Source organism: Solenopsis invicta, chromosome 6 (genome assembly GCF_016802725.1).
Source record: "Solenopsis invicta isolate M01_SB chromosome 6, UNIL_Sinv_3.0, whole genome shotgun sequence".
Classification (NCBI taxonomy): domain Eukaryota; kingdom Metazoa; phylum Arthropoda; class Insecta; order Hymenoptera; family Formicidae; genus Solenopsis; species Solenopsis invicta.
In genome coordinates this window covers 22,418,451-22,433,115 of record NC_052669.1, presented here as the reverse complement: position 1 = coordinate 22,433,115, position 14,665 = coordinate 22,418,451, and the positions used below count along the sequence as shown (strand labels likewise).

Genomic DNA, 14,665 nt, shown 5'->3' with positions numbered 1-14,665 from the left:
TAACAACTTTTTCTATGTGTCTCTTACAGTATATATCATTCTGTTTTTCTTATAATTAGCACTAGAGAATGTAAAGTTTTATCTTTAATCCAGGAATAATTATCCCACTTTTTTGTTGCATAAACAATCGAAAGATGATTTTTCACTACACTTAAAAATCATTGCTATTCATTACGTACTGTAAATTAAGGTAATTATTCTCGACTTCTATACTTATTATTCTATACTTACTATATTCTATATCTTACTATGTTCTATATCGCACTTCTATAACTTAAAAAATTTATCTTGCTTCTGATAACACATTTCTTATAGAAGTGACGTTCCTAGTCGACGATATTGTACTGTATGCATAAATACTGCACAAACATATTTTTACATTGAATTTTTTTCTCTCACTTCCATTTCATATTTTGTCATAATAAAAAAATTGCATCGAAGCAGCAAAAATTGTTCTATGGACTTCAGCGAAACAATTGCATGCAAAAAAAACTGACTAAAGACAATTACCGTTTGTAAACTCCACCGATGGTTTCTTTCCCACGTTATTACACGAATATTGCATGCGTCTTGCCGATCAATTTTTCCGACACCTTCGAGTTTCGCTTCCGTATTAAGTGCGCGTATTTTACCTCGATGCAATTTGTCCGATAATTCTCTAAAGATAAAAAAATAAAAAATGAAAAACAATGTAATAATGAAAAAAAAAGAGGAAATGGCTACAATAGTCAAGTAACACGATCGGCTCTATCGTCAGTTCTTTTAAAACCTTCGAAGCAAATGGAATATCCAGAAGAGAATTATTATAAACTGAACCGCTTTCTTCTATCGACTTGCGGACTAGAGCCTTTCCAAAGCAAGTGGAGTGCTCGTTTAATAAGAGCTTTTATCACGGTCGTCCTGATGTCCTCTATAATTTTTCAGGTATCCGCGACTTTAAAAAATAATTTTTTTTAATTAATTATTTTACATTTTTCAAACAAAAAAAATTGGAAATAACATATATAGTTTTAGAATAATAATACTTTATATAAACTGATATTTAATCAATTACACAGGTCTACAAAATTAGGGGAGGGTCTTGTGCTTTTAACTTTGAATAACGCTTCTATAGGATATTGATGCGCTAAAAACAACTACGTTTTTTCCATCATCCTCAATTTTTTAAATAATCGCAAAATCAACTTCTTTTGAACTTGTATTTTTTCTGGCTAAAGAAAAAATGATAATGAGGTTAGCTTTACGACATTTTACGCAAAAATATTCCTACAATACAGAAAATATTTTTTTGCAACTGATAAAAATATTTTATGCCTCCCTCCTCCTTCGTAATTTTGTAGACCTGTGTCATCAGTATCGAAGCTATAAAAGAAAAAAGGAAGGAAATTTTCATATGAGAAATTTAATGAAATATGGTTCTAATAATTATTTCTCGATAAAATTATGTCTATTTCTTTTTATCAAAGATTAATAACATGTTTCCAGATCTTGTACTGGTTTACATTTGAATTCATCATATATGAATTTATAGTAAATGCGGTGCCAGAGTTTTTAATTAAATTGGATTTCCTAAACAGCTTGCATTTACGTATCGGAAATGTAGACAAAGTAAGCATCATAAGTCCTTGTAATTTGTGTATCTCATAATTGATAAAATATATCTTTTTCATCTCTGATATGTAAAAGCCTAGACTGTGATTACTTTTCGATAAATAGAAGAAATTATGATACTTATATACAAATTTTGTTTTTGTTTATCGAAATATTTTATCTTCCAATTCTTCGCTGATTAAGATTCTGCCTTGTTAATTATCACGTACTGCAATGAACAAATGTTATGAGTAATAAAAGATAAAAGTATAATAAAATAAAGTAAATGCAAAAAGAAACATTATATATTGTGGGTGAAATATGCAATATTAAATTGTAAATCTTTTAAAACTGAAATTACATATTACAATTACATTAACAATTATATTGAAGCACTGTATAAATATTTATTAATTTTTGAAAATATGTGACCATTCATTTACCTTTACTTTTCTTTCAGGTTAAAATATTATTCGACCGCATATCAAAAGACTGGGCATTGCAAAAGACACATAGTGAGATCAAGATTATGCGCGAACATGCTGAGTTGTCAAAACTAATCACATTCTGTTGCACGAGTAAGAGAAACATTAAACCTCGATTTGTCTACAGAAGAAAAAGACAGGCATTTCTGCCTGTAAAATCGAGATTGTATTTCTGTGTGTGATAATACGAGAATCATGTTTTTCATTATAAACATATTTATTGTACACATAATTTTTAATGAGCAACAATCGGCAATTTTTTTTAACTATTCATAATGACGATTTCACAATAAAATTACAAAACATTAATTGTTAACATTAAATTAAATGCGAAATTTTCTAAGCATAATTCATTTGATTTCATATTTAGTTATTCCCTATTTTCTCCGAATCATCAAATTTATTTCACTTTCAATATCTAATATTTATTCACTTTTAATAATGATATTTCTTACATTTCGGGGAGAGCGGAGGGAGAATTACGCACCCTGATTACAACCGGACACTGTCATTTTGGTATTTTCATGTGCGCAATCTCACGTCGTGAATGTTTGTTATGCAATAAGCGTATCGAGCTTGTATACGTGACATTGCCGCGGAAGGTAACGGATTAGAAAAAAATATCAAAATGGCAGTGTCTTGTTTTACCGTAATTCCCCCACATTCCCCTACATCTTTCGAGAATTTGAGAAGAAAAATTTCATTAGAGTTTACATATCACATATTAAGACAATATTAAACCAAGCCTTTAAAGTATTAAAGTCTGAATATAATATCAGAACTAACACTTACAAATTAAATTTTGACAATAAAATTTTATTTTAAATTATCTGTAATCACTTTAAAAGGGATAGAAAGATCGATAATAGTGAAAAACAAGAAAAATTTGATTTGTTCATAAAGACAGAAATGAATTGAATTCGAAATCCTTTATGAGCTACTTATAATGCGACATATGAATAAGCTACTGCACAAAATATTGTATTAATATATGACTGCAGCCTGAGCCATTGTGCGGTGTATATCTATTGTAGACAATAACTTGTGAACAAAAATATCAAAATATTTTTTTAATTAAAAGGTCTTTAAAATATGTATAACTACAATAGCTTTACAATATTATTTATTTACATTTTATATTTTATAATCATAAAAATATACACTATACTTCTCTACTTTATTGTACTTTTGTCGCCATTTAGCTAATTATTATTGGATTTTTTTAAATCTGAGTTCTATAGTGAAAAGCTTCCATATGATGCTGTCAATGAGTCAATTAAATATTAGATAACCTTCAATCTATGCAAAACCATGATTTACACCGCACGATGGGCCAGTTTCCATATATTAATATTTTGTAATTTTAAAAATAGCTTTTTATTGTGAAAATAATTATTATAATAGTATAAATAGCTCACAAAAAGATTTTGCATTCAATTCATTCCTATTCTTATTGTAGCGAGTTGAAGTTGATCAAGTTTCCATCATTTCATAAACTTTTCTACTCCTCTTTATTATCGCTTTTAGAGTAATGATTTTTTTTATATTTTATCTAATTTGAACTTTGAAAGAAAAAGTAGGTCAAAGGAAGAGATTTGCAAAAGTTATTATTAAGGTATAAACTCTGCAATATTTTAAACACGTTTTCCTCCAAACAATATTTTTCACAATTGTTAACACAAAAACTCATGTAATTTTAATCATATTGGGTTAAAATTTTTAGTAGATACATATAGCACTTTCCTCTCTCGTCCAAACTACAATCAACAAAAATTCTAACCTTTTAATTTTTACGTAAAAAGTAACGTCAAATAACGACGAATAACGTTTAAAAAAAATAAAAAAAAAATTCAAAATTGAAATTTAAAAGAAAATTTTTTTCATAAACTTTCTATAAATTAAATTTTCTAACTTGTTTATAGTTCGGAAAAGAACTACATATAGATTGAAATATTCTTGGAAGTTTTTATTTTTTATCATTTCTATATCTTAAATCATAGTAATAATAAAACGGTATTTTTTTTACACACTTATGAAGATATGCAAGTAATTACTAAAAATATATTTTATAATGCTGGAACGAACATTTGTAAAAAACTTTCAAATATCAAACGATAGATATATCAAGTTTCAATTTGCAACTTTTATATATTTTTAACAAAAAAATTCTTATGGATATAAAGATGGTAGTAAAAACGAGAATACTCCTTTAATGTTGTATCTTTTATGAAATTGCTTTCTGAAAAATTCAAAACAAAGTCAACCATATAATAATTTGGTAAAAATAAAAAATTAATAAATTCTTGCCTATCATTTTAATTGAAATTATTTACACACACATACATAGATCTTTTGCTACAAATTATATTAATAAATTTGTAATTACTAAACTTTTCAGTCTTGTCGTATATAGGCATGATGGGATATTGCATATGGTTGTGGACACCAGAAATTCTCAATGTTTTAATGCCCATGAACGAATCTCGTCCATGGAGGACACCATTTAAATATGAATTCTTTTTAGATGAAGAACGATACTTTATACTCATTCGTTTCCACACGTGCTTTCTACTTCTAACCTTATCTATAATTTTCGTTACGAGTTTCACTTTATTTATGACTCTCACACAACACGTTTGCGGAATGTGCAAGTTATTGGGGTGAGAAACTATTCCTCGTAATTTACTGCTACTTTTAAAAGAGCAGATGACTTTTAGACTGCTAGAAAGCGAAGCGCCTATTATCTTTCAACTTGTCTATCAACTCTCAAATTTGTGCATAACAGATATATCTCTGTTTAATAAATAAAAAAAAGTTTTCTTTTCACGCGTGCGCGTGCGTTTTTAAAACTTTTGTCATTTAGTTTTTTAAATATTTTTCACGAAAACTAAACAGTCAGTTCGCTTTTTTTCCGCTCATCGAGGTGATTATCGTTAGAACAAAGTTAGTTGTATGATAAGAATAACATTGGCGATAATTTTGGCAGGTCTCGCGCAGAACGCTTATTTCTCGTTGTTGAAGACAGAACGGAATGCGATTTAATTCAGGAGTCACAAATAAGAAACGAGAACATGATCGTTTTTATACAGCAGCATTACAACATTATACAGTTCGTATCTTTATTTAATATACGCGCTATCTAAAGTTTTCAAAGCAATTTAGTTTTTCACAAACAATGAATCAGTTGTATTTGAACCGTAGAAAAATTAAAAAGTAACAATAATGGAGCAACAATGCTCCTTTCACGCGTCACTTTATACGATTCCAATTTCAAAAAATATGTATTGTTAAGTTAGAAAATATAAATATATAGTGTCAGATAAATCTGACATACAAATAAAGATATTAACAGATATTTCTCTTATCCTATCTTTAAATATAAATCAACAGATTTATATTTGGATAATATTATAATATTATAAACATTACGCATTATATTATTGCCACCTATTTTATTATTGTTATTTCTGTGCGATAAAAATAATCTTACGATTATAAAGTTCAGCACCGTTGAATTCCCAACTGTAATCTATGTTAATACGTATGAATTTTTTTTCACATGCACCAAAAATATTTTTTATATCATTACTTTAACATGAATAACTTTTTTACATTACAAGATTCGTTGATATAATTGAATCTTATCACACAACACTGATTTTATGGGATCTCACAGCAGTAATGATTATGTTGAGTCTTACGATAATCCAGGTACGTTGACATAAGAAATGTGTTTGTAAGTGTTGTTGAAATGTTGAAATAAAGTTTTTTAGATATTAACTATTTCTGATATCGACGGAGCTATTACATCTATTGGTATCTCTGTTGCATCACTATGTTATTTATTCGTATGTTGTTACATGGGACAAAAGATAACCGATGAAAGTTTCAGCGTATATGAGAAAATGTGAGTAATAAAACAAATTTCTTTTTAATAAAATATTTAAAAATAGAAGGTTATCAAACCTGACAAATATTACTTCGTCTTTGGATTGTATCTTTTAAACAAAACCTTAAAATCAAACTTTATTTATTAAAAAAAAAAAAAAAATACTGAATTTATTTGCGCAGCGTTTTAAAATTTTAAAATATATGTGGAATAATCTCAAAGTTTCTCTAAATTCCTTGGAGTAAAATTTCACTCTTCAGACTGAAAACTTACTCTAAAAGAGTGAAAAATCAGCCACTGTTTCTTAAAACTGGCTGAGTTTACACTCTCTTTTAGAGCAAGATTGCACTCCAAAGAATTTAGAGAGATTCTAAATGTATTAGTGAGATATTTGAAAATTTTGTATATTAACAATGTTTACTTATTATTGGAGAAGAAAAAAAGGGAGAGAGAGAGAGATAAGCAATATTTAATGTGCGCTTTGGAGCAAGCCACCTCAAGCGCAGAAAAAAAAGAGTACAAGAAGAGAGGGGAGAGAGAGAGAATGTGAAAGAGTGAGCAGGATTATTAGTGAAGACAGAAAAAAATATTTCCTGAATTTTTTGCGGTACTTTTTGGGAAAAATTCCTTGACTGAAGCCACAACGAAACACTTAATAAAAATTTAAAAAGATACATTTTTGTGTCAATTTTATATTAAATTTTTTAAAATATATGGATATTGATAATCTAAAATTTTGATAACATTTTTAACGCATTTTTAAAACAAGAGCATTTATGTTTTCTAAAATATTTTGAATTTTGTTAGTCATAATTTGCAGTTCTTTTTACTTTTTTAATATTATATTTCATTTTTACTATTTTAATTAAAAATTTTTTATAATTACATAATTTTTAACAATGTATATGAAGCAAACATTATATGTTTCCCATAATAAATCCGCATAATAAATCCGCATAAATTCGCGTTAAAAAATAATGATCGCAGAAGTATTTTGTAAATATTGAGTATAATTTTTTTATAATATTGTGGTGAGTGATTTGTGAAATATCGTTAACATATACAACAAAACTATATCTTGATTTAACAGAAATTTTCTTTCCAGAATAAAAAAAAAATTGGTTTTGCAGATACAATTCTACGTGGTACAATGCAGTTGTTTCAGAGCAAAAGATACTGTTAATGATACTGATACGATGCTGTCACCCGTTGGTCATCACCGCCAGTAAATTTTATACAATGTCTTTGCAGAATTTTGGAAAGGTAAAAAAAAAGTATGCTCTATTCGTTACACGCGAATCGTAAAAGCAAAGAATAAAAAATATGTATGTTTCGAAGATACTTCAAGCATCGCTCTCCTACTGCATGTTTGTCAGACAAATCTGAAAAAGTTTCTATCAAGTTGCAAGTGTAGAAGTAACGTAGAAAAATCGCAAGAATGTGTTAGACACGTATTGAGCTTATTCTTATGATAAGCAATTGTCCTCTGTAAAAACAGAAATCTGTTGGTGCGGTTTACAGGTAAGTGTAAATGCATAGAATAAATACGAAATTAATTAAAACGACTTACAAAATATGTGAATTCTTTTTAGAGTAACAAAATATTTATGATAAGAAATATCTGTCTGCTTCTGTTTATTTATCTGTAGCGTTGCTTAGCAATTCTTCTGTTTTAGAATAATTGTAAATAAAATATTATTAGAATTAACTGTTAAGATTAAAAATTGTTCTTAATATGTTTTCTGTACTTAAAACCAAAAAATAATCGTAATGTCGTCACAACATAATAATCGCACGTGTGAAAAAAACTAACACTGTGGGTAGAAAATTGCCCGAAGACTATTTTTTATTCGCTGATCACCAGATGTTTCTTATGTTATTACACGGGATGAAAACCGGGACCATCTTCCAGATTCGCCGAATACAAGTCGATTGTATTCACACGGAACCATCCCAGATAATTAAGTGTGATATAGCATATCAGGCAAATTAATGCATTGCATATGTTGTTATATACTTGCTGTACATTTCCTGACAACGAAAAAACACATTATGAATGCACATGATTATTGATACGTTATATTGTTAGTAACATGACAACAACCTGACAGCAACAATTTTGTATTTAGCAAATTTAATAATGAAATGTAGCTATTTACTTGTCGTTGATAGAATTCACTTGAATGCAACCCAATAGATATAATGCTGTCTCGAGTTTAGTTGCTGCAACATTGTTGACAATATAACAACTAACTCACTGCATTTGGCTATCTAGGACATATCACATTATATATGTCACTCTATATTACTTGTATTTTTTCACAATTACATGTAGGCTGTTTTAGTATTTTAGAAATATAACGAAGTCATATGATTAATATTTATAATTTTTATTCCAATGGAAGATTCTCTGATGAATGAATTCTCTGATGATTGCTTTGAACTTTGAATGACGTTTCTATAGGATTTTGATGCGATAAAAACAACTACGTTTTTTCCATCACCCTCAATTTTTTAAATAATCGCAAAATCAACTTTTTTTGAACTTGAATTTTTTCTGGCTAAAGAAAAAATGATAACGAGGTTAGCTTTACGACATTTTACGCAAAAATATTCCTACAATACAGAAAATATTTTTTTGCAACTGCCTCCCTCCTCCTTCGTAATTTTGTAGACCTGTGTCATCAGTATCAAAGCTATAAAAGAAAAAAGGAAAGAAATTTTCATATGAGAAATTTAATGAAATATGGTTCAAATAATTATTTCTCGATAAAATTATGTCTATTTCCTTTCATCAAAGATTAATAACATGTTTCCAGATCTCGAGCTGGTTTACATTTGAAATCACATATGAATTTGTAGTGAATGGGGTGCCATCGCTTTTAGTTACATTGTGTAATCTAAACAGCTTGCATTTACGTATCGGAAATGTAGACAAAGTAAGCATCGTAAGTTCTTGTAATTTGTGTATCTCATAATTGATAAAATATATCTTTTTCATCTTTGATATGTAAAAGCCTAGACTGTGATTATTTTTCGATAAATAGAAGAAATTATGATACTTATATACAAATTTTGTTTTCGTTTATCGGAATATTTTATTTAATCTAATTCTTCGCTGATTAAGATACTCCCTTGTCAATTATTACGTACTGCTATGAACAATTTTTATGAGTAAAAAAAAATAAAAGTATAATAAAATAAAGTAAATGCTAAAAGAAACATTATAGGTGAAATATACATTGTAGGTGAAATATGCAATATTAAATTGTAAATCTTTTAGAACTAAAATTACATATTACAATTACATTAACAATTATATTGAAGCACTTTAATGTATAAATATTTATTAATTTTTTAAAATATGTGACCATTCATTTACCTTTACTTTTCTTTCAGGTTAAAATATTATTCGACCGCATATCAAAAGACTGGGCATTGCAAAAGACACGTGGTGAGATCAAGATTATGCGCGAACATGCTGAGTTCTCAAAATTATTCACATTCTATTGCACGAGTAAGAGAAACATTAAACCTCGCCTTGTCTACAGAAGAAGAAGACAGGCATTTCTGCCTGTGAAATTGAGATTGTATTTCTGTGTGTAATAATACGAGAATCATGTTTTTCATTATGAACATATTTATCGTACACATAATTTTTAATGAGCAACAAGCGGCATCTCTTTTAGCCATTCATAATCACAATTTTACCTTCACAAAACATTAATTGTTATCATTAAATTAAATGCGAAATTTTCTAAACATAATTCATTTGATTTCATATTTAGTTATTCCCTATTTTCTCCAAATCATCAGATTTATTTCACTTTCAATATCTAATATTTATTCACTCTTAATAATGATATTTCTTATATTTAGGGGAGAGGGGAGGGAGAATTACCCACACCGGATACAACCGGACACTGTCATTTTGGTATTTTCATGTGCGCAATCTCGCGACGTGAATGTTTGTTAAACAATGAGTGTATCGAGCCAGTACACGTGACATTGCCGCGGAAGTCAACGGATTAGAAGAAAATATCAAAATGGCAGTGTCTTGTTTTACTTCGGTAATTTCCCCATTTTCCCCTACATCTTTCGAGATTTTGAGAAAAAAAATCTCATTGGAGTTTACATATCACATATTAAGACAATATTAAACCAAGCCTTTAAAGTATTAGAGTCTGAGTATAATATCTACAAGAGATAATATTTACCAATTAAATTTTGACAATAAAATTTTCTTTTAAATTATCGGTAATCACTTTAAAGGGGATAAAAAGATCGGTAATAGCAAAAAATAAGAAAACTTTGATTTGTTCATGAAGGCATAGAAATAAATTGAATTCGTAATCTTTTTATGAGCTACATATAATGTGACATATGAATAAGCTACTGCACAAAATATTGTATTAATATATGACTGCAGCCTGAAGCCCAAATCACACTAGCGATTGACAATTGCGATTGACAATTGGCGATTACTTTTTAAACCAATCAGAGCAAAACAGTCGGTGGCTGCTTTGCTCTAATTGGTTGAAAAGTAATCGCCAATCGTCAATCGCAATCGTCACTCGCTAAGTGTGATTTGGGCTTGACCCATCGTGCGATGTATAGCTATGGTAAAAAATACCTTGTGAACAAAAATATCGAAATATTTTTTTAATTAAAAGATATTTAAAATATTTATAACTACAATCAACTTGACACTATTATTTATTTACATTTTACATTTTATAATAATAAAAATATACACTATACTTCTCTATCTTTTTGTATTTTTTGTCGCCATTTAGTTAATTATTATCGGATTTTTTAAAATTTAAGTTCATTCTATAGTGAAAAGCTTCCATATGGTACAATCAATGAGTCAGTTAAATATGTCAATTAGATCACCTTCAATCTATGCAAAACCATAATTTACACCGCTCGATGGGCCAATTTCCATATATATTAATATTTTGTAATTTAAAAAATAGCTTCTTATGTTAATATAATTATTATAATAGTACATATGTATAGCTCAGAAAAAGATTTTGTATTCAATTCATTCCTGTTCTTAATGTAACGAGTTGAAGTTTACCAAGTTTCCATCATTTCACAAATTTTTCTACTCTTCTTTTATTATCGCTTTAAAATAATGATTTTTTTGTAATTTTTTTTTTAATTTAAACTTTGAAAGAAAAAGTAGATCAAAGGAAGAAATTTGCAAAAGTTATTATTAAGGCATAAAGTTTGCAATATTTTAAACACGTATTCCTCCAAATAATATTTTTCACAATTGTTAACATGAAAACTCATGTAGTTTTAATCCTATTGGATTAAAATTTTTAGTAGATACTTATAGCACTTTCCTCTCTCGTCCAAACTACGATCAACAAAAATTCTAACTTTTTAATTTTTACGTAAACAGTAACGTCAAATAATGACAAATAACGTCTTAAAAAAAAGGAACAAATTAAATTTTTGTTCAAAATTGCAATTAAAAAAAAAATTTTTTTCATAACTTTCTATAAATTAAATTTTTTAACTTGTTTATAGTTCGAAAAAGAACTACATACAGATTAAAATATTCTTGGAAGTTTTTATTTTTTATCATTTCTATATCTTAAATCATAGCAACAATAAAACGGTATTTTTTTTTACCCACTTATACAGATATGCAAGTAATTACCAAAAATATATTTTATAATGCTGGAACAAACATTTGTAAAAAAACTTTCAAATATCAAATAATAGATATATCAAGTTCCAATTTGTAGCCTTTATATATTTTTTTCAAAAAAATTCTTAAAAATGAATATAAAGTTGGTAGTAAAAACGAGAATACTCCTTTAATATTGTATGTTCTGTAAAATTGCTTTCTGAAATATTCGAAACAAAGTCGATCATATAATAATTTAGTAAAAGTAAAAAATTAATAAATTCTTGTCTATCATTGTAATATAGCTCTCTTGCTATAAATTATATTAATAAATTTGCTAATTACTAAATTTTTAGTCTTGTCGTATGTAAGCATGGTGGGATATTGCATATGGTTGTGCACACCAGAAATTCTCAATGTTTTAATGCCCATGAACGAATCTCGTCCGCGGAGGCAACCCTTTAACGTTGAATTCTTTTTAGATGAAGAACGATACTTTATTCTCATTCGTTCCCACATGTGTTTTGTACTTCTAACCATACCTATAGTTTTCGTTTCGGGTTTCACTTTATTTATGACTCTCACACAACACGTTTGCGGAATGTGCAAGTTATTGGGGTAAGAAACTACTACTCGTAATTTACTGTTATTTGCAAAAGAGCAGACGACTTTTAGATTGCTAGAAAACAAAGCGTCTATTATCTCTCAACTTGTCTATCAATTTTCAAGTATAACAGATATATCTGTTTTATTAATGAAAAAAAGTTCCTTTTCACATGCGGGCGCGCGTTTTTGAAACTTTTGTTACTTATTTAAATATTTTTTACAAAGACTAAACAGGCGTTTCTCTTTCGCTCATCAAGATGATTACCGTTCGAACAAAGTTAGTTGTATAATAAGAGTAACATTAGCGATAATTTTGGCAGGTCTCGCGCGGAACGTTTATTTTCCATTGTACAAGACAAGACGGGATGCGATTTAATTAAGAAGTCACAAATAAGAAACAAGAACATGACCGTTTTTATACAGCAGCATTACAACATTATACAGTTCGTATTTTTATTTAATACACGCGCTATATAAAGTTTTCAACGCAATTTTGTTTTTCACACATAATGAATCAGTTGTACTTGATCCGTAGAAAAATTAAAAAATAACAATGATGAAGCAACAATACTCCTTTCGCGCGTTTCGTTATACGATTCTAATTTCACAAAAGATGTATTGTTAAATTAAAAAATATAAATATATAGTGTCAGATAAATCTGACATACAAGTAAAGATATTAATAGATATTTCTTTTATGCTATCTCTAAATATAAATCCACAGATTTATATTTGGATAATATTATAATATTACAGACATTACGCATTTTATTATTGCCAGCTATTTTATTATTGTTATTTCTCTGCGATAAAAATAATCTTATGATTATAAAGTTCAGCACTGTTGAATTTCCAACTGTAACCTATGTTAATACGTATAAATTTTTTTCACATGCACACAAAATATTTTTGATTTCATTACTTTAACATGAATGACTTTTTTACTTTACAAGATTTGTTGATATAATCGAAACTTGTTACACAACACTGTTTTTATCGGATCTCACAGGAATAATGATTATGTTGAGTCTTACGTTAATCCAGGTACGTTGACATAAGAAATGTATTTGCAAGTATTGTTGAAATGTTGAAACAAAGTTTTTTAGATATTAACTATTTCTGATATCGAGGGCGCTATTAGATCTATTGGTATCTCTTGTGCAACATTATGTCAGTTATTCGTATGTTGTTACATGGGACAAAAGATAACGGATGAAAGTTTGAGCGTATATGAGAAAATGTAAGTAACAAAACAAATTTCTTTTTAATAAAATAGTTAAAAATAGAAGGTTATCAAACTTGACAAATATTACTTCGTCTTTGTATTGTATCTTTTAAACAAAACCTTAAAATCAAACTTTAATTATAAAAAAAAGAAAAAATACTGAATTTATTTGCGCAGCGTTTTAAATTTATCTAAAAATATATGTGGAATAATCTCAAAATCTTTCTAAATTCTTTGGAGTAAAATTTTACTCTTCAGACTGAAAACTTTCTTTAAAAGAGTGAAAAATCAGCCACTGTTTCTTAAAACTGGTTGAATTTTCATTCTCTTTTAGAGTAAGATTCTACTCCAGAGAATTTAGAAAGATTCTAAACGTATTAGTGAGATATTTAAAAATTTGGTGTATTAATAATGTTTACTTATTGGAGAAAGAGGAAAAGATGGGGGAAAGAGAAAGAGAAATAATATTTATTGTGCGCTCTGGGGCAAGTCTCCTCAATAAAAAAGTACAAGAAAAGAAGGGAGAGAGAGAATGTGAGAGAGTGAGCAGGGTTATTAGTGAAGACAGAAAAAAATATTTCCTGAATTTTTTGCGGTACTTTTTGGGAAAAATTCCTTGACTGAAGCCAAAACGAAACACTTAATAAAAATTAAAAAAAATACACTTTTGTGTCAATTTTATATTAAACTTTTTAAGATAAATGGACATTGATAATCTAAAATTTTGATAACATTTTTAACGCATTTTTGAAACAAGAGCATTTATGTTTTCTAAAATATCTTGAATTCTGTTAATCATAATTTGCAGTTCTTTTTACCTTTTTAATAATATATTCTATTTTTACCATTTTAATTAAAAATTTTTTATAATTACATAATTTTTAACAATGTTTGTATGTGAAACAAACATTATACATCTCTCATAATAAATCCGCATAAGTTCGCGTTAAAAAATAATGATCGCTGAAGCATTATGTAAATATTGTGTATAATTTTTTTATAATCTTGTGGTAAGTAATTTGTGAAATATCGTTAACACATATAATAAAATTATGTCTTAACTTTGCAAAAGTTTTCTTCCCAAGATAAAAAAAAAATTGGTTTTGCAGGTGCAATTCTACATGGTACAATGCAGTCGTTTCAGAGCAAAAGACATTGTTAATAATATTGGTGCGACGCTGTCACCCGTTTGTCATCACCGCCAGTAAATTTTATACAATGTCGTT

The 14,665-nt window shown here is 28.0% G+C and overlaps 2 protein-coding genes across 3 annotated transcripts; both read left to right on the top strand.

Annotated features, from left to right (window-relative positions):
- Window positions 1-171: 171 nt before the first annotated feature.
- Window positions 172-9,377, top strand: LOC105203877 (odorant receptor 46a). The gene is made up of 11 exons (XM_039451342.1): window positions 172-924; window positions 1,486-1,608; window positions 2,051-2,168; window positions 4,474-4,735; window positions 5,062-5,184; window positions 5,696-5,786; window positions 5,849-5,982; window positions 7,095-7,227; window positions 7,303-7,485; window positions 8,784-8,903; window positions 9,364-9,377. The coding sequence occupies exons 1-9, from the start codon at window positions 781-783 to the stop codon at window positions 7,348-7,350; spliced, it is 1,176 nt and encodes a 391-aa protein (XP_039307276.1). The 5' UTR covers window positions 172-780; the 3' UTR covers window positions 7,351-7,485; window positions 8,784-8,903; window positions 9,364-9,377.
- Window positions 9,378-9,570: 193 nt separating this feature from the next.
- Window positions 9,571-14,091, top strand: LOC113003995. 2 transcript variants are annotated; one of them, XM_039451347.1, is made up of 4 exons: window positions 9,571-12,226; window positions 12,535-12,657; window positions 13,224-13,258; window positions 13,321-14,091. In XM_039451347.1, the coding sequence occupies exons 1-4, from the start codon at window positions 11,982-11,984 to the stop codon at window positions 13,335-13,337; spliced, it is 420 nt and encodes a 139-aa protein (XP_039307281.1). In that variant the 5' UTR covers window positions 9,571-11,981; the 3' UTR covers window positions 13,338-14,091. The 2 variants fall into 2 exon arrangements, with proteins under 2 accessions (XP_039307281.1, XP_025991616.2); XM_026135831.2 differs by having other exon boundaries at window positions 13,168-13,258.
- Window positions 14,092-14,665: the final 574 nt, after the last annotated feature.

Excerpts from the sequence above, each read along its gene's own strand:
- LOC113003995 (XM_026135831.2), top strand. The coding sequence starts at position 11,982 with ATGGTGGGATATTGCATATGGTTGTGCACACCAGAAATTCTCAATGTT. Across the intron at positions 12,227-12,534 it reads GGAATGTGCAAGTTATTGGG|GTCTCGCGCGGAACGTTTAT; the intron begins GTAAGAAACTAC and ends TAATTTTGGCAG. Across the intron at positions 12,658-13,167 it reads CAGCATTACAACATTATACA|ATTTGTTGATATAATCGAAA; the intron begins GTTCGTATTTTT and ends TTACTTTACAAG.
- LOC105203877 (XM_039451342.1), top strand. The coding sequence starts at position 781 with ATGGAATATCCAGAAGAGAATTATTATAAACTGAACCGCTTTCTTCTA. Across the intron at positions 2,169-4,473 it reads AATCACATTCTGTTGCACGA|TCTTGTCGTATATAGGCATG; the intron begins GTAAGAGAAACA and ends TAAACTTTTCAG. Across the intron at positions 4,736-5,061 it reads GGAATGTGCAAGTTATTGGG|GTCTCGCGCAGAACGCTTAT; the intron begins GTGAGAAACTAT and ends TAATTTTGGCAG.